The sequence below is a fragment of the Stegostoma tigrinum genome, chromosome 7 (assembly GCF_030684315.1).
Source record: "Stegostoma tigrinum isolate sSteTig4 chromosome 7, sSteTig4.hap1, whole genome shotgun sequence".
In the NCBI taxonomy this organism is placed as follows: domain Eukaryota; kingdom Metazoa; phylum Chordata; class Chondrichthyes; order Orectolobiformes; family Stegostomatidae; genus Stegostoma; species Stegostoma tigrinum.
This window is the reverse complement of record NC_081360.1, coordinates 21567396-21592006: the sequence shown is the minus strand read 5'-3', so window position 1 is coordinate 21592006 and position 24611 is coordinate 21567396. Positions and strand designations below refer to the sequence as shown.

At 40.1% G+C, this 24611-nt stretch overlaps 1 protein-coding gene and 1 long non-coding RNA gene across 8 annotated transcripts in view; one reads left to right on the top strand and one right to left on the bottom strand.

Moving 5' to 3' along the window:
• Positions 1 to 21614, bottom strand: part of LOC132209812 (uncharacterized) — a 42040-nt gene extending 20426 nt beyond the window's left edge. Inside the window, exons 1-2 of the long non-coding RNA XR_009445929.1 lie at positions 20850 to 21614; positions 336 to 503 (exon numbers count right to left, since the gene is read on the bottom strand). This is a non-coding gene — a long non-coding RNA (uncharacterized LOC132209812). The remainder of the gene's footprint in view (positions 1 to 335; positions 504 to 20849) is intronic.
• hdac4 (histone deacetylase 4) overlaps positions 1 to 24611 on the top strand; it is a 532576-nt gene that overhangs the window by 204393 nt on the left and 303572 nt on the right. For 3 of the 7 annotated variants that reach the window (XM_059647103.1, XM_059647104.1, XM_059647105.1), the window contains one exon: positions 22210 to 22281. In XM_059647103.1, the coding sequence (XP_059503086.1) occupies positions 22210 to 22281 (72 nt within the window). Of the gene's footprint in view, positions 1 to 20551; positions 20791 to 20834; positions 20952 to 21817; positions 21858 to 22209; positions 22282 to 24611 lie in introns of those variants that run through there. The other 4 variants (XM_059647102.1, XM_059647101.1, XM_059647109.1 and 1 more) reach the window with 4 other exon arrangements.

Genomic DNA, 24611 nt, shown 5'->3' with positions numbered 1-24611 from the left:
TCTCTAAATACTATCAGAGATAATGGGAACTGCAGATGCTGGAGAATTCCAAGATAACAAAATGTGAGGCTGGATGAACACAGCAGGCCCCTGAGATGCTGCTTGGCCTGCTGTGTTCATCCAGCCTCACATTTTATTATCTCTAAATACTATAATTATGTTGATCAGACTTGCAAAGAAACCTCAAGGTAGCGAAAAGGATCTGTGGAAGTGAATATCATATATCAATAAGGTGTTTACAGCCCGACTCCAGGTTAAAACACTGACAGATTCAACAGGAGGCAGTCAGTGAGCTATTTTTAGGGTTGTTACTTATAAATTCAGTGTTGGCATACCTGCTGTTTTGCACTCTGTCCAGGTCTTGCAACATTTGGACATGGACTGCTTCTGTATCTGAGGAATCATGAATAGTGCTGAATGTTCTGCAGTCTTCAGTGAGCATCCCCATTTCTGAACTTTGATGGAGAGAAGGTCATCAATGAAGCAACTGAAGACGATTGGGCCTAGGACAAAATTATTGTGCCGCAAAGTTTAGGTTAGCCATGGAAAAAGATAAGTAACAGTGCAGAGTAAGGATAATTTTATTGGAGAAGATACAGTGTCGCTTGGGTTAATAAGAAGTCTGGTCCTTACAAACTGGAAGCAATGATTGATACAATGTACCTGTGCAATGAACTACCTTTAAAGAAGAGAGACTTTATGTACAAAAAAATCTACTTCTAATGCATCAGAATATATTGAATTTCCATGAAAATACTTACATTTCCTGAACAGTAACAATTTGTATTTATATAATGCCTTGAACATCACAAAACATCCCAAGAAGCTTCAGGACAGCAAAATTTGACACCACAACACATGGAAATATTAGTACAGATGGCCAAAAGATTGGTCAGAGAGATGGATTTGAATGAACATAAGACATAAGAGAAGGTGGAAAGTCAGAGGTTTAAAACTTAAAAATTTTAAAAGCCTTAGTGCTGTGCTCCTGAAGGTGTGACTGCCAACGGTGGGTTGAATTAAAATCAGGCATGCTCTAGAAGGTAGAATTAAAAGACCATGGATATCATGGAACAGTCTGTGACTGGCAGCAATTACAGATAAGGAGGGGAATGACTGCAGGATGATGGAGAAAAGTAAATGATAATTTTAAAACTGAAGCCCTGCTTTATTGATGTATTGATGGAAATTGATGTAGGCAAATGCAATCAGAGTTGATCTGCCATCATGAGAAATTAAACTAAAAGTTCAAAGAACAAAAATTTGAAAGAGTTTCACATTTATGCTTTCTGCATAAGTAAGTTGTGGGCTGTTTCTTGCCTGATTTGAATTTAAATTATTTTATTATTGTGAATGAAGAGTTGAGAGGTTTTACCGGGAGCTTTGGATTCTGAAGTGGGATGCAGCACTAACCTTTTAGAATCATAGACGACTTGTGAATTTGTTCATAATTGACAATCAGTAACATCTCAACAGGAGAATATTTGTCTCTGCCAGTAAAAGTGTGATACCCAATTATTATAAGGTTTTTAAAAATTTCCAGTGTTTGCTTCCAGACTTCACATTGTGAAGACTACAGTAATTCTTCATGTATGAGGCCAGTATTGGTTTTGAAAATAATGAACAGATATACAGTCTGTCATTGATCATCCTCAATCGTTTTGTTTCTGAATGTTGTATTTGTTAACTACTGTAGCATGTCACATGGGTGTCAGTTTAATGAATTTAAATAAGTGAATATCAACTGTAAAATGTAGTCAATGGTATTGCAACATATTAGGACCCTTTTGTATGAGTTTACTAAATGTGGGGTGACAACAGCAATTAAAATATAATGGCAAAATATAAACTTTTCACTGCACTCATTCGAGTGCAATTGATAATAAAGGCTATTAAAATTCTAATTCTAAGAATATACAAAAGAAATGAGTGTGTAACGCTATAGAGGAATACCAGTTTTATTGAATGATTTGACCAATACAAAAAACATTTGGCTTTGGAACCTCACGGCGTGGAGCCAAAGTCAAAATAATTTGGGATATCACAGGGTTTCTGTTGAGATTTTCTTAAGAGTTACTTTTTCATTCTCACTAACTCCATTATTAAGTTTTGTTGTTGTCTGGGCCGTTTTGATTTGCACAGAAGTGGGATTAGAAAAATTCAACAATATCCACAAATGTCACTTGCATTCCATTTAAGCATAAAGCCACCACACAAAAGAAAGCATTAATTTCAAGACAATGCAGTATTTAAATTGGCACGTGATAAATGGATTAGTTTGCAACAAATTTATTCAAAACCAAATGGAGCACATTTATATACACCAAAAGTCAACCCTATAAATATGCTCCCCATGGACTGGGGAGGTCGTAGCTAGGTGATCACACGTTAGCCTCTAACGCAGTTACTGCATTATATATTCAGTGTGTGAGATGCTTGAGGGGGTAAATTGTTATCAGGGATAGGCAAGAATGCAGAATTGAGGTTACAATCAGATCAACCATGTTCTTGAATGACAGAACAAGTTTGGGGGACTGAATGGTTTAATCCTCTGAGTTCATGTGTTCATATGTATTTTTCGTGTGCATGCATGTTGAGATGGGATAACATAAATGTAAACCTGAAATGAAACTGTTCAATATTGAATTATCCAGTTAACGGTGTTGATTGTCATAGAAACATGCTTCGTTGAAAGGTTCAAAACTGCACGCTTCTGTTTGCTGCTATGTACTTTCTGCACTGTTTTTTTTTTTCAATTTTTGCTGCCCCTCTTTCTCTTCTCCATTTTTGCACCTTCACTCAATCACACCACCCCCGCTCCACCCACCCCAACCTTTCTGCTGCTGCATTCTCCCCTTACCCCTTGTAGGCCTGCTACACTGGAACTCCAGCTTGCTCCTTGGCACTTGCAGCCTCATTTCTTGCCTGCCCTACTGCCCCACTGCCTCAAACATGAAGGCATTTAATATTCTGCTGAGCTCAGCCTCTGGCATGACCGCAACAACCTTACTCATTGTTTTGTTGCCTTCCCTCTGCATTTTCATTCACAAACTGCTCCAAATCCATATTGGATGCTCATAGATTCACTTACATAAAGCAAGAGAGTGAACCAGTGAACAGGGCCCTGATTGGATGAATAGCTCAGGACAGATTCTGACTGTTTCACATTTGGATAAGAGATATTTTATTGCCCCAATTTGTGGATTTTTCTGGTTAATTTCTCAGTTCTGCGCCCTAATGCATTTGAGTATTGGTGTCTGGATTATTTTAGTCTCAACGTAGTCTTTCTTGCTTAAATGCATTGAGAAGCCCCTTTTGAGTAAATTTTAAATAATGAGTGTTTACAGCTATAGAAACTGTGGTCTTATAGCAGTAGTTGCTGAATGTAAGGTTAAGACTTTTATAACATATTAAATCCACGATGACTGTACTGGCTACATGGAGGAGTTACCTAAATATAATCACTGTCTTGTCCTGTGAAAGCACAGTATATGCTAATGAAGGCCGCAGCCGTTATAATTCTTGTGCAGCGGTGGTGTCCATATCTCTGAGTCAGGAGGCCTGAGTTCAAGTTCCAACTCCTCCAGAGTTGTCTGATAACAAATCTGAACAGGTTGATTACACAATATCTGAGAGATCCTGGCATTTTTTCTAAGATGCATAAAGTTAAGTAATCAGTGTAGTTATGATGGACCCTCAAATTTTTACACATTGCTCTTTTGAAAATAATTGACTATTAATATTTGGACTTTGTGCTCGCTTTAGGCCTTCTGAATGCTTAAGCTTCACAGTACCTTGAATACATAGCTTTTGGGAATTTTCACAGGAATTATTCATCATCCAGTGAATAAATTTTCATCAACTCGGGCATACATTTGATGCAGGATTCATATAACTGACTCTTAATTATCCTTTGAAATGGCCTAGTAATACTTGATTCAAAGACATTTAGGGACGAGTAACATGCTGACCTTGCCAATAATGCCCACGTCCCATGAAAGATAAAAATCGCATAAAACGGTGGCACAGTGTCTCAGTGGTTAGCACTGCTGCATTACAGAGCTAGGGACTGCATTCAATTCTACCCTCGGGTGACTGTCTGTGTGGAGTTTGCTTATTCTTCTCATGTCCATATGGGTTTCCTCCAGGTGCTCCAGTTTCCTCTTAGTCCAGAGATGTGTGGGATAGTTAGATTGGCCATGCTAAATTGTCCAGTGTCCAGGGATGTGCAGGGTAGGTGGATTAGCCGTGGGAAATGCAAGGTTACAGGGATAGGTTAGGGGGATGGTTCTCGGTGGGATGCTCTTCAAAGGGTTAGTGTAGGCTTGATGGGCTGAATAGTCTTTTTCCACACTTTAGGGATTCTCTGATTAATATGTACAATTAGGTTTGTGATCTGATTTTTCAATTGTTGCACTTGATAAACACATCCACTATGATATTTCGGTATGGTTGTTAGCAAAATGGTAAAGCGAAAGTACAGTTAACTGTATGTGCTGTACTTCCATGGTTACTGCCTAATGCGTAGCTCATTAAAATTGTGCACGTTGGGTGAAAATGTTAGACTGCAACACCACTGAAATATCAATGTTGTTTGCAGAGCGGTGTTATCATGGTCAGATCAATAAATAGCAAGACGGTCCTCCCTACCTATGGAGCATGTCTACCAGATTTAAGCACTATATACGGCATGATATATGAAGAAGGGTCCCGACCGGAAACGTCAAACTTTCCTGCTCCTCTGATGCTGCTGGGCCTGCTGTGTTCATCCAGCTTCACATTGTGTTATCTCAGATTCTCCAGCATCGGCAGTTCCTACTATCTGTATATGGCATAACTGTGAGAGACAAATAGTGGAGTGAAGTAGTGGAAGCATAATGAATTCTGGATAATCGTGTTCACAATGTAGGGTCTGATTCAAAAGCATACATTGATGATTTCATCAACTTTATTGAGATTAAAGCCGTGGAACTGTAGGTATCTTGTCAGTGAAGTGTGGACTGTCATCTTTGAATGAAACTGGAATGTGTCATCTCAATTCTATTATTCTGAAATTGCATTTAGCCTCAATTTCTTTCATTACTTTGCATCTTTATAATTGAATCCATGGCAATGACAAATGATTAGTCATTAGTGGGTGCTCTTGTGTACCTATGTTGCAAATTCTAGGACTCTGCAGTACAAGAGTGCGGTTATGACTGTTGTCTATACAGTCCAGTCTGTGGTTGTGCACCTGCTTTTGGCTTGGTAAGATCCCACAATGATGAGATGAGTGACCAATTACATAGAAATGTAGAAAATTGGAACTGGAGTAGTTCATTTGACCCTTCGAGCCTGCTTTCCCATTCAGTATGTACTTGGCTGTTCACCTTACTTAGTATCCTGTTCGTGCTTTCATCCCATAACCTCTGATCCATTTTAACTTTCTTTTGGAGATTGTTCAACTGGAAAAAAATGGTCAAGACGCACACTGGTTTTCTTTTCTGGTAGTGCAAGGGAATTTTTTAGTTGACTGGGAAGCAATCTTTCACAATGCAGCATTCTCGCAGTACTGTACAGAAGTAATGGCTAAGACTAGCTTTTGAAGAAGTGCTTGAACGGACAACCACCTCACTCCAAGTGCTGAAACTCAACAAAACTGGTACAAAGTATTTTCAGAGAAGTCAGATGGATAGAATTTGCTCCTTGTGCAACATCACTGTCACGTAATCAATGATGAAGTTGCTCACGTGGTTTACAATCTTTTTTTTGTTTCAAATCTTTCTTATCACGAGTGTTGCTTCATACAAGAGTGGGATCATTCCCAATTAAATCATATGGGTTGACACAAGATTTTTCATTGTTTCAGAGGAAAGTAGGCCGTGTTTTTAAAAGTTTTGGATACGTTTGGCTATGGTGATTCTGATCAAAGTGTTGACTTCGAGGTGTCTAGCTTCAGAGACTTCTCTTGCACTCCAGCATTTGTATTTTTTTTTTAAAATGGTGGATGCACACTGATGCAGTTCTTCTACTTTGTCATTTGAATCAAGGCAAAAGGGTGGTTTTATTAGCAAAGAGATGTGGTTGCGGTTGTTTGGATAATGAAAATGTTTAATTATTGCCGCAACAGTAATAACCTGCACAGTAGCATTCTGGAAAATGTATTAGGCATTTACTTTAACAGCTATTGTTATGGTCTGTTTTCATTTATTGGCCATGTTCTGTTCTCAATGACCTTTAAAATTAAACATTGACTACATCTGGAATATTGTTAGAGCTGTTGTCTTTTCAAAATGACAGTATTGTTATGACACTTTGTAACAGATTGCTCACTTGAGATACCCTATAGTTTCCAGTCTCATCTGGGGATGTACGCACCAATGATTGATTTATTATCATGTGTACCTAAGTACAGTGAAAAACTTTGTTCACAAGCACTACAGTCAGATTATAGTAAGCAAGGGACATACAGATCATTGGGTGAAAACAACTAGACAGAGGTGAACAAATTCTATCACACAGGGTATGCACTAGACCAGATCAACATTATTTGAAGTTAGGGAGTCCATTCATCAATCTAATAATGGCAGGGAAGAAGCCGTTCTCGAACCTGCTGGTGCACGTGTATTCAAGCTTCTGTATATTCTGTCTGGTGGAAGAGGCTGTAGGAGAGCATTGCTGGGGTGCGATAGGTCTTTGATGGCAGCCTTTGTGCAGCAACGGGCCCTGTAAATGGACACCGTGGATGGAAGGTTGGCTTCTGAGATCGGCTGGCTGTGCTCAAAACCTTCTGTGGTTTCTTACTGTCCTGGGCAGAGCAGTTGTCCTACCAGGCTATTATGAGCCCAAACAGTACGCTTTCAGTGGTGTATTTACAAAAAAAATTTGGTGAAGGACCTTGTGGACATGTCAAATTTCCTGAGGAAGAAGAGGGGTTGTTGTGCCTTCTTGACTGTCACATCTACATGGGAAGACCAGGACCAGGACAAGTTGTTGGTTACTGTCATTTCTAGGAACTTGATGCTCTTCACCTTGTCAACCTCCACTCCGTTGGTGTAGATGGTGTAGGGCTCTACTCCCTTCCTTCTTTCTGAAGCCAATAATCTGTTCTTTAGTTTAGATGACATTGAAAGAGAGGTTGTTCTCATTGCACCACATCACTAAGCCCTCTATCTCCTTTCTGTATTCTGACTCGTCATTGTTTGTTATCCATCCTGCCATGATAGTGTCATCAACAAGCTTGCAAATGGCATTCGTTCAGAATTTGGCAACACAGTTGTGGCTGTACAAGGGGAGCACAGTAGAGAGCTGAGGACATATCCTTGGGTTTTGGGGGTGGGGGCTCCAGTGTCTGAGTGTTATTATGATGGAAGTGCAGTTGTTTATCTTCAGTGATTGTGGTCCATGGGTCAGAAAGCTGAGGATTCAGCTGCAGAGGGCAGAGCCGAGACCTAGGTCTCGGAGTTTTGAGATTAGTCTGAAGGGAATTATGGTATTGTAGGTGGACCAGGATTCTGATGTAGGTGTTCTTGTTGCCCACATGTTCCAGCGTTGAGGGCAGTGCTGGGGAAATGGCATCCTCTGTGGACCTGTTGTGTTGGCAATGAAATTGTAGAGCATCGATACAGGCTGGAAGACAATGGGCCATGACCAGCCTCTCAAAGTACTTCATGATTATAGAGGTCAGAGCCACTGGGTGGTAGTCATGAAGGCACGTTGCACGTGCTTTCTTGGGTACTGTGATGGTCATCTTCTTGAAGCAGGTAGGGACTTTGCTTTGTAGGAGGGAGAGGGTGAAGATGTCGGTGAATACCTCTGCCACCTGGTCCACACAGGACCTAACTGCTCGACCGGGGACTCTGTCTGGGCCTGTGGCTTTCCTGGGATTGAGCCTCAGGAAGACTGATTGGATGTCTGCAGTGGTGACAGTGGACATCGATACGTCCGGAACTGTTGGGGCATTCTGCTGGAACCAAACGTAGAAAGCATTGAGTGCACCAATGGTAAATTAATCTGTTTTTTCCAATTGATGTATATTTTTATATCCATGAGCAAATTTCAGATACTTACATGACTTTTGTTTAACCAGTAGCAGAACGTTGCAATGTAAACAAGGCATCTGTTGCGTTCTGAACACCAGTCATGGAACTTGAACATCATCAATATAAAAGTGGTGGGTTTATTGAGAGAGTATCAAATCATGGGCAGTGACAAAGAGAATAACAAAGAAAATTAAGCATGGATTTGGTAAATAAGCAGGAAGATTGAAGGGCATGGGAATTGTGGTGAAGAAGCCCACCTGTCATTGTATTGTCACTCTGGTTAAGTTGAATTGAGTCAGAAAATTGTAGGTTATTCCCGAGAGAACTTAGTCTTTGTTGCCACCTCCATGCAGATCAGAAAGTATTCCTTTTACTGGAAATGTTGTCTTTCAGATTGAATGATAAACAGAAACCCCATTGGCTTGCCTGCTTCTGCACTCCTCAGTATTACAGATGCATTTTTGGTCAATTTGATTCACTTAACATGATATCAAGAAACATATGACAGCACTAATTACGGCAAGCACTATATGTCCTTACACAACTCTGGCAATAGTAGTAAAGGCAACAGCTCCTCAACCTGCTGTGCCTTCATCCAAGCAGTTCCTGTAGAGTTACAAAACTGGCATCAACTGAGCCATGTTGAAAATTGCCTGGGCCTTTTCAAACGTAGAAGGCAGGCCAAATCCAACCTGGCTAATTTACTGCTTTAGTAGACTATTCATGGCCACCAGTGATGGAAGTTGCAGAAGGGGCCACTGGCAGTGTTTTTGATCAATGCTTGCTCAAAAATAACCTGTTTTCTGATGCTCGGTTTGGATTCTGCCAGGACCGCTCAACCTCTGACCTTATTATAACCTTGACCTAAACACAGACCAAAGAACTGAAGTCCAGAGATTAGATGAAAGCGACTGTTCTGAACACCAAAGTATTACTTGATTGGATGTGATTAACTTTCTGCACTCCAATATTGAGTTCAACAATGTTAGTGCTTGAGCAACTTCTCCATACTTTACCCCAAACCCACGTACCAGATCTTGTTATCGCACAACCTGCTGTTACACACAACCCATTGTTAGGAGCAAATTACTGCAGATGCTGGAATCTGTACTGAAAAAAAATGTTGCTGTAGATCACACTGGGTCAGGCAGCATAAATGCAGAGAAAGCAAGCCAAGGTTTTGAGTCCAGATAACCTTTTATCCACTTATAGTCCCCATTAAAGCTATTCATTCTCCTAGGCTGACCATTAGCCACCTGTCTGTACAACTGTTTTTCTCTCTTTTGACTGTACCCATCCCCCTCCATCTTCTACATTAAAAAAACAACTTTTTCCTAGCTGTCGTCAGTTCTAAAGAAGGGTCACTGGACCTGAAATGTTAACTCTGATTTCTCTGCACAGATGTTGCCAGACCAGCTGAGTTTTTCCAGAAATTTCTTTTTTTGTTTATTATTTGAATAGAGATGCTCATGGTAGTGCCCTAGACTCAACTATTTTTTTAGTTGTTTCAGCAATGCCATTTCCTCCATCGTAAAAACTAAGTTGGGAGTGTTTGCTGGTAGCACAATGTTTAGCAACATTAGCACTGACTGCTTCAGAATGCGTCAGTGTTAATATGCAGCAAGACCTGGACATCATCTAGATTGTGCATGAGTGGCAAGTAGTATTCACATCATAAAATTACCAGACAATGACCATCTCTAAGAAGGCAGAAATTAACCATCTGTACTTGGCTTTCAATGATATTACAACTGCTGAATTTCTCACTATCAACATCCTGGGGGTTACCAGTGAATTAGAACCTCAACTAGATCAGCCATATAAATACAGTGGCTACAAGACCAGGTCAGAAATTAAGAATTCTGCAAATCTCCTTCTCTGTCCCCATTGCCTGTCCAATGTCTACATGGGATAGGACTTAGGAGTGTGATGGAATACTCCCCACTTGCCTGGATGAGTGCAGATCCAACAATGTTCATGAAGCTCATCACCTCTAAAAAATAGAGCTTTTTCGATTGGCACCCCATTCACCATCTTCCACATTCAGTCCCTTCACCATCATATAGGGGTAATAATGCATACTGTCTACAAAATGCATTGCAAAAACTCTCCAAGACACACTTCCAACAGCACCTCCAAACCCAGAACTTCTACCATCTCGAAGTGCAAAGCTACAAAGCACCCCTCCAATCATGTATCGATACGACTTAGAATGATATTGCTGTTCCTTATTATTGTGTCAAAATCCCGGAACTCACTTCATAACAGCATTTTAGATGCGCTTATACCCCAGGGACTGCAGTAGTTCAAGAAAGCAGCTCATCACAGGGCAATTAGGGATAGGCAATAAATGCTGACCCATTAAAAAGGTGTTGATCACATCCCTTGAACAAATAAGAAAATGTAAAAGGCTTAGTGACACCAAATGAAGTAGTGTACATGCATTTTGATGGTGTCCTGGATATCACTTCCTATTGTTTTACTGTTTGCTGTTTATGTGACCTTCTTTATACACACTTTGGCAGTTACATCTACCTACGTAACAGTGACTACTTGCAATTCCAAAATAATAGTGACAGTGAAAATCACCAACAGCACATACAGCACAGAGCATAATCTGCAAAATATGGATATTGAGGCAATGAAGATTTTGTAAAGGATAATAAAAAGCTTGATGAAGGACCTAAATTAGTACAGGGAGTTGTTGAGGTAGTAAATTGTTAGGTATGAATTTCAGACCACTCTTTGGAAATTGATGACAGGACAGATGTACAATAGGTCACCATCTAGCTGGCCTTGTAGGCCTGGAGAAGGTTACAGGTACAGGAGGACATGAGACCATGAACAAATTTAACCCCTAGGCTGAGGATTTTAAATTTGGAGGCACTGGGGACCAGGAATAATGTGGATAAGGACCAGGGTTATGAGTGTACAGGAATGATGTGGTAAAATGGGGCAGCACAGTGACTCAATGGTTAGCACTGTTGCCTTACAGCGCCAGGGGCCTGGGTTCAATTTCACCCTCGGGTGCCTATCTGTATGGAGTTTCCACATTCTCCCCATGTCTGTGTGGGCTTCCTCTGGGTGCTCCAGTTTCTTCCCACAGTCCAGAGATGTGCAGGCTAGGTGGATTGGCCATGCTAAATTGTCCATAGTGTTCAGGGATATGTAAAGTAGGGGGTGCTCTGAGGTTTGGTGTGGACTTGTTGGGTCAAAGGGCCTGTTTCTGCACTGTAGGGATTCTATTATATTCTGTAAATATTTTGGATAAAGATAAATTTTGTGAAGGATGAAGCCCAAAAAACTAGCTGCAGATAAGTGGAGGGAGGTTAAGACATAAAAGTTGAGGAAATAAATTGAGGCTTGAGTTCAAGCAATCAGGGCAATAAACAGTTATTCATGACAAGCATTTGAATCTTGTGACGGGTAATGAAGATCATGGGATTTGCCCTTGCCAACATGGAGTTGGAGGAAATTTCTTGTCACAGTTGTAGATGAACAGTAATCCTGTAAATTTGAATTTGATTTGATGCAGTTATAAGTATTGTTTTGTGTGCTGTACAGATCATACCATAGAAAATGCATCAAGGTAGCAGAACAGAGTATAGAATACCGTGTTATAGCTGCAGAGAAGGTGCACAGAGAGAGAGAGTGTGTGTGCAGAATTAACATTTAAGAGATCTGTTTGAAAGTCTGATAACAGTGGAGAAGAAACAGTTTCTCAATCTGTTCTTTTTTCTATTCATTCGTGGGATGTGGGTATCACTGGCTCGCCAGCATTTATTGCCTGACCCTAGTTGCCTTTGAGAAGGTGATGGTGAGCTGTCTTCTTGAACCACTGCAGTCCACCCGCTATGGGTTGACCTACAATGTCATTAGGGAGGGAATTCCAGGATTTTGACCCAGCAATACTGAAGGAACGGTGATATATTTCCATGATAGGGTGGTGAGTGGCTTGGAGGGGAACTCGAGGTAGTGGTGTCTTCTGCCCTTGTCCTTCTAGATGGAAGTGGTCATGGGCTTGGAATTGTATACAAAAAAAGGGACAGGACGTACTTAGGCAATATTCCACATTGCCTGGTAGATACCAGTGTAGCTGTGCTTGAACAGCTTGCCTATGGGAGTGGCAAGTTCTGGAGCATGAGTCTTTAGTACTGTTGCTGGAATGTTGTTAGGGCCCACAGCCTTTGCAGTATCCAATGTCTGCACCTTTTTCTTAATATCATGTGGATTGAATTAAATTGGCTGAAGACTGGTATCTGTATTGCTGGGGACCATTGGAGGAGCCGGGATGGATGGTCCACTCAGTACTTCTGGCTGAAGATTGCTGTGAATGCTTCAGCCTTTTCTTTTGCACTGATGTTCTGGGTTCTTCCTTCATTGAGGATGGGGATATTTGGTGGAGCATTCTCCTCCAATGAATTGTTTAATTGTCCACCACCATTCACGACTGGATGTGGCAGGAGTGCTGAGCTTAGATCTGACCCATTGTTTGTGGGATCTCTTAGCTCTGTCTGTGACTTGCTGTTTTTGCTGTTTGGCATGCAAGTAGTCCTGTTTGGTGGCTTCACCAAGTTGATACCTCATTTTCAGGTATGCCTGGTGCTGCTCCTGGCATGCCCTCCTGCACTCACCATTGAACCACGGTTGATCTCCTAGCTTGACGGTAATGGCTGAGTGAAGGATATGCCAAACCATGAGGTAGCAGTTGCGCTGAAGTACAATTCTGCTGATGTTGATGGACCACAGTGTCTCATGGATGCCCAGTCTTGAGTTGCCAGATCCTGTGTGAAGGATGGTTTAGCAACGCAATGGAAGTTATTCTCAATGTGAAGGCGCGACTTTGTCTCCACAAAGACTGTGCAATGGTCACTCTTAACAATACTGTCATGGACAGATGCAACTGCAGCTGGCAGACTGGTAAGAATGAGCTTAAGTATGTTTTTCCCTCTTGTTGGTTCCCTCACAGCCTGCTGTAGACCTAGTCTAGTAGCTATGTCCTTTAGGAGCCAACCAGCCCGATCTGCTGCTGAGGGACCCTGGGGGGTGGACATTGAAATCCCCCACCCAGAATACATTTTGTGCCCTTGCCTTCTGTAGTGCTTCCTCTAAGTGTTATTCAACACAGAGGAGCACTGATCCATAAGCAGAGAGAGGATGCTATGTGGTAATCAGCAGGAGGTTTCCTTGCCCATATTTAACCTGAAGCCACGAGACGTCATGGGGTCTGGAGTCAATGTTGAGGACTCCAAGATCAACACCGTCCCAACTTGCTGCTACCTATGTTGGCTCTGTCCTGCCATTGAGACAGGTCATATCCAAGGATAGTGATGGTGGTGTCTGGGACATTGTTTGCAGGTCTCATTGTCTGAGTACGACTGTGTCAGGCTGTTGCTTAATTAGTCTGTGAGACAGCTCTCCCATATATGTTAGTGAAGTGGAATTTGCAGTGTTGATAGGACTATTTCTGCTGTTGTCTTCTTCCATGCCGAGGTCAATGCTAGGTGTTCTATCCGGTTTCATTTCTTTTGAGTCTTTGTAGCTATTGGTACAACTGTGCGGCTTACTAGGCTGTTTCAGAGGGCAATTGAGAGTCAACCACATTGCTGTGGGTCTGGTGTGGCCTACATGTGAGTTTAGGTCTACAGCAATGTGGTTGACTCTTAACTGGCCTTTGAAATAGCCTGGCGAGTCACTCAATTCCAGGACAATTAGAGATTAGCAATAATTAAACCCTCATCACACAAATGAAATAAAACTCAAATGATAGCAAAATCAAAATAGGTGGAGTTGATGTGTTATCAGCATACAAGTGTTAGCTAACCCCTTGGTGCTTATGTATTTAGATAGTGTTGACAAGGTACGGCAAGTAGATAAAGAATATGGGGCTCAGGATAAAATCACAGTCACAGTCCTGATTTCTGTTTATTAATAGCTTTTTTAAAGAAAAGTAATTATGTCTAGATTTTTCCGGGTGGTTTTATACCTGTACATTATTTCTCTTGTATTTTACATTGTCGTACTATGCTTCCAAATTCCTCTGTCTTCCAATCTAAACAGGTAACAAATCATTAGGGAAGAGCAATGATTATACAAGATAACTCTGTTAACTTATAATTCATTCCATGAAGTGCCGCAAAAACGTATACTGTACATGAAGACAGTATACAAACTTGACTTTTAAGACCGGCTTAAAGAGTCACTCTAATCTTATATCTGAGCCAGTGTGATGTCCTTTACAGGAGATCTGTGGCAGTGAAGAAAAAGTGAGGTGTTCAACCAGATTGATGAATCTTCATTGAGCCACCTGCCTAAATTAGATTTAAATCAAGACAGAATATTTCTAATATTGACGAAGATTGGGAAAGACAGATGGGATGAGAAAGAGAATCTAAACAGATAGGAAAATCAAACCCATTGTGACACTAAATTTATAAAATTAATGCGTTGGGACCAGAGAAGCCATATGACAGTAATTATTAATTATCACATTGTTAGAGATTTACTTTCACTTAAATGTACCAGCCCTGTCCTTTACAGCTAACCTAGTGGGAAATGTTCACTCTAAGCCAGTCTAAGTTCACTCTATTGCATGTCTTTCAATGTTGAGTCAAATGGCAAGCTCTATTACAGCAAACCATATGAAAGAGTGGATATCTCTGACCATCACTTTTTGATTTCTCTCATGTGTAGAGTCCAGAAGTTGCCGTGAGATTTACTCCATAGTAGTTGTGAGTGTTAGCTTCACCATCGTTATTAATATTAAATCTAGACTATTATTTAATTTGAATTTTTGGTTTAAATGTAATGTCATGTAATTTTTTTTCACTTTAGCCAAATGTGCCATACAATTGGCTGCAATTTTTTAGTCTGATATTAAGAATATTACAAGCCATATGCCAGAAGCGTTGAGTATGATACTTTCATTGCTATTGCTTCATAAGCTGTGGTACAAGATACAGGTAGGATACGAAAGACTACAGTCCAACCAGTGTCATAGTTAAGAGATGTCAGCAATGCTGCATCACAGATTCTATATAAATCTGCATTTGCAAATAGTTTTGATTTTTGTCATGAAGTAAAAATGCTTTAGCACTATTAGTTGTATTGAATAACTATTTTAGTAAACAGCTTTATTTTGTCTAAAATTACGTTGTCACACTGTCTTTTTCTGTGGAGTAAGATAAGCAAATTAAATGTTGATTCTGAGTTGAGTTAAGTTCCAAAGCCAGCAAAAGGTAGATGGAGTGGCAATTATTTGAAAGCCCACAGGTGAGGTGGAATGGGGCCACAAAGAGCCCTAAGCGCTCTCATGAATTGGTATGCAGTAAAATCAGTTTTCCTGCTATGAAATCTCTGCTTACTACTTAAAGCTAACAAGCCACTCTTTCTAGTCATGTAAATTTACTTTTACTGGCAAAAGGAATTGATACACTAAAAATAAATAGATACTCTCCATATGGAATTGGAAGCAATGTAGAAAAACATAGCTGTCGAATTTGCATATCTGTGCATTGAATTCCTACACAACTGGATTTAGTGCAAGATTTCTATAATAGACCTGTAGAAATTGAGAGGATCTTGAACAATACATGTTACCACATGTATTCTACTTGAAATACTTAGTCATTTCATTGTAGGAACTTATTACACAGAAGGAAGCCGTTCAGCCTATCAAACTTTGCTTGGAAAGGGACAAACATCCAGAAATGGATTCTGCCATTTGATACGGCAATATTATATTCCCCCAGTCATGCTCAGATTGGAACTTGAGATCAAATTGTGACTTGATCATGAGGAAATCTTTTCGCCTTTTGCTGTTCTGTGGTGTGAATGCTTTTACCTGTATCACTCAACTACAGTTTCAAGCTGATTACAAGCCACATTGTTAGTATGATCAAGCAGCTTATCGAAGAGCACCACTTTTGAATATGGGCAAGCAGTGGGCTAGTATTTTAATGTCAGGCTCACCCCAGCTTGTTGACGTAGCATATTTACTCTGATCTCAGTCATAAGTTTGGACAGACTGACTCCTGAATACTACATCAATGATGCAGTACTATTGGACACTATTCATGGTGGGTGCTTCAGTTAACCACTACCAATGATCCATGGGAACATTCCCTAACCAAGGCTAGTCTTGGACTTGTGATGGTGGCACTTGGTCCAGGGTCATTGCAGCACACAGCTTTACAAATTTAATAGACGGCTCGTGTATCTCTGTGCCCACAAGAAAACCTTTTGAAAACACAAAAAATCGTTTCAGGCTGTCTGTCTGGTGACCTCTACATTGATTATATTTTGTTTTTCCCATACATTCTGTCTGTAGGGGTAAAATGGTGTGTCAAGTTTTACATTTTTACATAAGTAGAAATGATATCCAGAAGAGTTTACTATTTTAATCTGTTGATTGTGGAATGAAGGACAATGTGAATATTAACATGCGTCTAAAATTAAGTATCAATCTCAGAAAGAAAATCTTGAGTCTTTGGATTCTTCTACTTTACTGGTTTGTTGCCAAAAATAAATATGTCATGCACTAACATTCTTTGCTTAGGGAAACAGTGGAGAAATTGACTGTTGCATAGCTGCAGGCCAAAAAATTGTTTAAGTTGGTTATAATTCCAGAGTTTCTGTATACCCAGTATTAATACCTAACTTTCATTACGCTAGCAGGAAAACATTTTGTGGTCACATCATATTTTAATTCTCATTATGAAAGTACATTTATAAAAGTTGTGATTTCCTTTCAATTGCAATAAATTTGACATGAATGTGCAGCATGTTTTGTTTCATTTGCCAAATTATGCATGTCAAATTCAGACATTTGTCTAAGATATTTGCACACCAAACATGTTGTTTGACTACAGATTTTATTCCTCACCAACTCTCTTAAGTAGATAGACTGTTTGTTTTAAATTTTCATCCGAATAAGGTAAGTTAAATCTTGTTAATTAAGCCATGGCAATGTTTTTAAAATAATCTTAAATTAATCTCAAAATGAACCTTAACAGCAAGAAGAGAGTTTAAATGTTAATGCAGATCACCAGTGAAAATAAAATTACCTATTGTATATTTGTACAATTGAATATTTTTGGCATGCTTTTGTATCATTATTTTATTGAGAACTGAGCAATGTTTTGATTTAACTCTGGAGGTGGATTGTGCTGTCCCCATCATAAGTGCTACATTACAAAACCGCCAAGAATTTGATGATTTGAGAAATTTGGACTTTTGGTCAACTCTAGGAGAACAGAATCTGCTTGGATTTTTTAAAAGAGTATCTGCTGTGTCCTGAGCTTGAATAGTTTTTTTAAAAAACTTCATTCAGAGAAGGTGAACTTTGCTGGCTGGGCTAACAGTTTTTGGCCAATCCTTAGAATATGGGAATTAGCTACTGCCATCCATCTTTTATCTAGATATGCCCTCAGTTTTTAATAGTGGGGACTCGAGGATCTTGACCCAGTGCCACTGAACGAATGGCAATATATCCACTTTAGGATGGTGAGTGGCATGGAGAGGAGCTCGCAGTTCAAGGAGTTCCTTTGTATCTGCTGCCCTTATCCTTCTAGGTCATGTTCGGAAGGTGCTGCTGTCTAAGGAGTTTGGGTAAATTTTTGACAGTGCATCTTGTAGATGGTAAACACTGCTAATAACTATGCATCGGTGGTGGAGGGAGTCATTTTCTGTGGATCTGGTGTTAGTCAAGCAGACTGCTTTGTCCTGGACGGTATCAAGCTTCTTGAATGATTTGGAGCTGTACGATCTAGGCAAGTGGAGAGTGTTCCATCACACTCCAGACTTGTACCTAATGGTGGTGGTAGAAAAACACTGGGGAGTCAGGAAGGTGAGTTACTTGCTGCTTACTGAGATATCTAACAAAGCAAACATTTATTTACACTGTCTGTTGATTGCAGTAAGCTTGTTACCATTGTTTTTCAGTCAATCTGTTAAACTCCAGAAGAAAGAAAGAACACTTACAGCAATAATACTAATTTACAATTTTTGGTTATTTTAGCTGAGGGGATGGTAGTGCACAGATTTTTAAATGGATTAGTGGTAGTACATATTCATGAAGCCCCATTTAGAATACAGTGTCCAATTTTGGGCCCCGCACCTCAGAAAGGACATACTGGCCCTGGAGCGTGTCCAGTGGTGATTCACACAAATGATCCCTGGAATGGTAGGTTTAACATATGATGAACGGCTAAGGATCCTGGGATTGTATTCATTAGAGTTTAGAAGGTTGAGGGGAGATCTAATAGAAACTTACAAAGTAATGTATGGCTTAGAAAAGGTGGACGCTGGAAAGTTGTTTCCATTAGGTGCGGAGACTAGGACCCGTGGGCACAGCCTTAGAATTAGAGGGGGTAAATTTAAAACTGAAATGAGACGACATTTCTTCAGCCTGAGAGTGGTGGGCTTGTGGAATTCATTGCCACGGAGTGCAGCAGCGGCCGGGACGTTGGATGCCTTCAAGGCAGGGATCAACAAATTCTTGATCTCACAAGGAATCAAGGGCTATTGGGAGAGTGCAGGGAAGTTGCATTGAAATGCCCATCAGCCATGATTTAAATGGCGGAGTGGACTCGTTGGGCCAAATGGCCTTACTTCCGCTCCTATGTCTTATGGTCTTAAGACCGATTGTGTACTATTTATGTTAAAATGAAGAGGATAATAACACAGAAATTGGAATGCCTTCTGTCGACTCATGTATTGTTTCACATTCACAAAGATCAATGAAGATTAGGCTCGGAAATAGCCAAGATTAGCAGAACCAGGTAGAGATAAATTTAAAGAATTGATAATTTCTCTGTAAGGAATACCTCCTATTAGTGCATTAAATGGAAGTTTGATCTTTCTTTGTAGTCTGGTCATAAAATAAAATTTGTTGAACCTTTGAAGAATGCTGGTTTAACAACTTGTCAAATCATCAGTTTTTCTTTGTTTTTCTCCAGTATAACACCATTTCCTTTTGGATAGGCTTCAAGTTTGTTGCAATTGGATTTATGAGAATTATTTTTTGTAAATAAAATGACGTACTTGCAACTAATTACTAGTCAATTTATACCAAGTTAATTTTGAAGTATTTCTGGCATTGTAACAATACCTTTTCTCCTGTTAACTGTAGTTGATAACAAATCTTGGTGTACAGCAATATTAAAATAATCCCTAGTTTCGGTAGTCATATTCCAAAGGGTATGCATCTCTTTCCTTTACTTTATAAATTACTAAACTATTAGAACAATGATTTTGAAATGTAAAGAAAAACAATATTTTATGTATTCTCTGATCTACATCTTCAATGCATTAAAATTTAAAATTTCCTACTCATCAAATTATTGCTATGTTCAACCTCACATCTGCAATGTTCTCCTTTCCCAAGTCAGTGGTGTCGTCTTGACATTCCTGTCTGTAAATCCCTGCTTTGTCCAGCTATTAAACGCAAAGGCCACAGTGACCCTGACTTCTCTTCTGTGAAATTTTCTTTCATCTCCTCAAAATGTCATTTGACCAAGCTATCTGTCCTCCCCTAACTTCTTCCCCAGCTTTGCTGTTCAATTTCTTTTTGAATTTGTGAAGTGCTTTGGGGTATTCTTTTACTTAAAATTTATAATGAAGTAGTATTTATTGTTATGTAACTTTGTTATCTTGTAGAATTGCTACTCGATTGACAATGTCGATCAGTAATTGCTATCAGTTTAGATTAAGTATTTTAATGAATTGAGAATTGCGGCTATTAATGTTTTATTGTCATGAGCTGCCATATTGAATATAAATACCCTTCATGGCAACTTAAGAAATAAATATGGCTACTTCATCTACAAATACCATATGTTCTTGTGTAATGATTTTATAAATTGGCTCACGTTTAAATTTATAACGAAACTAATAATTAATATTAGGCTGTTGTTACTTTGGCTCGCAATTACTTTCACTGTCTTAACTTATGCATAATGTTTTCCCCCCAGTGGGTTTCCTACATAAAATTTGCTTATGATATATGCGGAGTAAACTAGTTCGCGCAATTTGCAATGTGCTCATGTTGACGGCGGACATCTTAGCAACATACGTATTCAACAGAGTATAGGTCCCTTTTATATTCTCCTAATAACTGCAGACAACTTGACAATAGCAAAGTGGAAAGACCTTCCTCGGCACAGGGAATCTCTGAGATTGGGGGTTTGTACCCATTCTCACGGCCATCTAGTTCAACTACCACTATGAACTATGGTTTGACCTGCCGGTTGCCAGTAGTGCACGCATGTTTATAAGGAAGTTATGTAACAAAATTTGGGCACATCAGGAGCGAAATGAAAATCCCATTTCATTCGATCAGCAATATTTTGTTGCCGAAGAAAGGCTTAATTTGCTACTTAGTTTTTATTTTTGAGGGATTTTGTGGAATTCCAAAATCGCAAAAAATAGAGGGGGAATAGGTACACTAATGCATAATATGGATAGGACTTCGTGAACTCCCTGTGCTTTTCGATTTTGGCTGGGGAATGGAACATGAAAGCTGATTGGGTTCAGCAAGTCGCTTTCTATCGCTTTCAATGTAAATAATATGCGACGCAGCTTGACTTTGGCGATTCCACATTGAATAGTGCTCCTTTGCTTGCGGAATATACAATAACTTATTCAGTTCGTAAGAATTGAATGAAATCGGGTCATTTCCTTGCTGATTGCGTCATTATAGCCTGCTGCTGGAGGTGCTTTCTGTCTTTTTACAATGCATTGGTGAAAACTGTCAGAACAAACTCGGGGGGTGAGGAGATATTCATTCTTTTCAGTGTTTCATATTTTAAAAGAAGCGGCGTTACTTACTCAGGTGTCGCAGTAGATAAGCAGTTGATTGGATTTTATGCAAGGAGTTACAATGCAGAAATTTTCCAAGTCGCCTGTACTGTATAGGAGTCACTGTAAATGGTACGTGCAATGCTTCTCCAAGCCGGTCCTCATACTTTGATTGTTAGATATTTTTGTGTGGCCTTGAATATGCAGTAGACGGTGGCTTGCATACCAAAAAAAGTATTACCATTGCCTGGCTGTTCCGAAAAGAGTCGAACAACTTCCCTCGTTGGGCCAAGTCATGGAAATGAAGCCAATTTTTTTTCCCTCTGTTTCTATCTGATTTACGCTTAATGTATTGTAATGCCACTTCGGTTGTTATATTACATTTTTGTATAACTAGAGTTTTGATGGCCTTCCGACGAGACGAAATTTGTTTTAAAAACGGCAAGTAAACTGTAGCACCTCTTTCGCCAAAGAGTTAAATGTGTGAAGAGCGAAGTGAAACTGGAGATCTGACAATCGAACAGAGGCGAATTCCAAAACAAGTTGAACTACTGATAATTGTTTCTTTTGCATTAGTGTGAAGCTGAAAGGAATCTGAAAGTCAGTCCAATGCCAGAAAGGTTCACAAAAATTTAATTTTAAAACGAAAGCCTAATCTTGCTGTAAAAACGGTTGTCATAAATCTGTACCCATCGAGCAGAGAATGCAGAATAGGGTAAGATGGCCCATTATATGTGCGTGTAACAGATGCAGGAGTTAAATAGTGTACGACTCCTGTATGTAAGGCGATTTGAAATAAATGTTATTCTCTCGATTTCATCTTTCAATCTGACGTTTCCTGACCATAAACAGAGTTGTTTCTCACTGGCCATTGAGGCCTGACATACTGCGTCCCTCTTGAGTTTATGCATTTTAATCTCCTGCAATGTTCAGGCTATTTTTAGCTCCCACTCCCAGGGTTCGGTTTCTGTTAACAGCAAGCCACATTGTTGGTAAATCACATGTAAAATGAAATGCCTATCTTTCTCTGCTTCCCCAGTACGTACGTCTGTGGCGAACGGTTGATATTGTGTTTTCAGTCACTTTGTCAATTACAAATGCATATTAGGATACAACTTGGAAAACATCGTGAAATTCTGACAATTTAAAGAAATGAAATATTATTTATTCCGAAAGGGCTCCATTGTTTATGATTTGAAGATTGGCTCCATGCCTAGGTAGGCGTGCGGTCTATGTAAACTTTGTGTAAAAGAAACAATCAGTTAAAAGTACTATTCTGGAGAGTGATTTTTGTCCCTACCCCGGCACCCCGCGCTGTTAGAAACAAAACTGCCTGGATTGCAACAGATACTGCAGACTGTAATTGCGACTGAATCCTTTTCAATTTCAGATGGACTTTCCGGTCGAGATCAGTCGATTGAGTTGCTGACCCCTTCAAGAGTGAATCACACGCCCAGTACTGGTAAGACCAAATTTTTAATTGAGACATTCATTTACCAAATAAAATCAAGTCACGAACTACCTTCTAGATGTTGCCAACCCCCAGAATGGAAACTATTTTACAATGAAGAATTGATACTGTTGGCTACTTAGCTGTGTTTTTGTTCATTCCGAAGTGTTCCTTTTTCACTCATGGGACGTTGCTGGTTGGCCATAATTTATTCCCCGTCCCCAATTAACTTTGAGAAGCTGGTATCGAGCTGCCTTACAGAAACGCTGCAGTCGATCTGCTGTGGGTTGAGCACCATGCCCTTGGGGAGGGGATTCCAGTATTTTGACCCAAAGAGAGTGAAAGAACAGCAGTGTATTTCCAAGTCAGGAATTCCAGGGTTTTAATTAGGATGGCAAGTGGCTTGAAGGAGAACTTGGAAGTAGTGGTGTTCCCATCTATCTTCTGCCGTTGTCCTTGTAGATGAGCAGTCGTGAATTTGGAAAATGCTGCCCAAGAATCTTTGAATTTTTGCAGGGTATCTCGTAAACAGAACACACCGCTGCTACTGAGCATCCGTGGTGGAGGGAGTGGATACTAGTAGATGTAGTGTCAATCAAACAGGTGGCTTTTTCTGGACGGTGTCAAGCTTTTCTTGAGTGTTGTTGGAGCTGCACCTAACTAAGCAAATGGCTAGTACTCTTTCAGACTCCTGACTTGTACCTTGTAGGTGGTGCATAGGTTTTGGTGAAGCAGGAGGTGAATTACTCACTAGTATTCCTGGACTATGACCTATTTTTGTAGCCACCATGTTTTGTAGCAAGTCCAGTTGCGTTTCTAGTTGATGTAACCCCCAGGGTGTTGATAGTTGGGGATGGTAGCACAATTGAATGTCAAGGGGCAGTGGTGAGTTGGTCATTGCCTGGCATTTATGTGGTGTAAATGTTACTTGCCACTTGTCTAGATCTCGTTGCATTAAAACATGGACTCCTTCTGGAGCCGAGCAATTATGAATAGTGCTGAACATAATCTAGTTGTTGGCAACATCACCACTTCTGGCCTCATGATGGAGGGAAGGTTATTGATGAAGCGATGATTGATGGTTAGGCCTAGGGCACTATCTTGTGCAACTCCTGCAGAGATGCCCAGAGCTCAGATGACTGACTTGCGACAGCCTCAGCCATCTTCCTTTGTGCCAGGTATAACTCCAACCAGTAGTGAGATTACCCATTATTTCCAGTTTTGCTGGGACTTCTTGACGTCATACTTAGTTGAATGCAGCCACAATGTCGACAGCTGTCACTCTCGCCTCACCTCTGGAGTTCAGTTCTTTTGTCCGTGTTTGGGCCAAGGCTGTAATGAGATCAGGAGCTGAATGACCTTGGCAAAATCCAAACTGGGTGTCACTGAGCAGGTTATTGCTAAGTAAGTGCAGCGTAGCACTGTTGTTGATATCTTCCATCACATGATACTGATGATTGAGAGTAGACTGATGGAATGGTAATTGGGCAGGTTAGATTTGTCCTGCTTTTTCTATACAGGACATACCCGGCCAGTTTTCCACTTTGTTGGTTAGATGAAGTCATTGAATCATACAGCATAAAACATACCCTTCGGCTCAACTCATCCATGCCAAAAAGGTTTTCTAAACTGAACTAATCTCATTTGCCTGCAGTTGGGCTAAATCAGTCAAAACCATTCCTTTCTGTGTATCTGTCCAAATGTCATTTAAATGTTGTAATTGTACCCACCCGTACCACTTCCTCTGACAGCTTGTTCCATATATGTGCCACGAATGTGAAAATGTTGCCCCTCCAGGTCCTTTTTAAAATCTTACCCCCCATTTTAAACCTATGTCTTATTGTTTTGGACTCCCCTATCCTGGGGAAAAGATTAGCTATTTACTTTATTTATGCCCCTCATGATTTTATAAACTTCTAAAAGATCACCCCTTCGCTTCCAGCCTATCTAACTGCCCCTTATAACTCAGACCTTTCAGTTTTGGTGACATCTTTGTAAATCTTTTTCTTTTGCACCCTTGCCAATATAATAACATCCTTCCTATAAGCAGGACAACCAGAATTGTACACAGTACTCCAAATATGACCATACTAGTGTCTTGTAGAGCTGTAACGTGATGTCCCAATTCCTGTACTCAGTGCTCTGACCGAAGAAGGGAAGTATGCCAAACGCTGCCTTCACCACCCTGTCTACATGTGATGCCACTTTTGAGGAACTGTACACCTCCACCCCTGGGTCTCTGTTTGAAAATTCTATCCAGGGCTCTGCAATTAACTGTGTAAGTCCTGTCCTGGTTTGTCTTACCAAAATGCAACACCTCATATTTATCTGCATTAAATCCT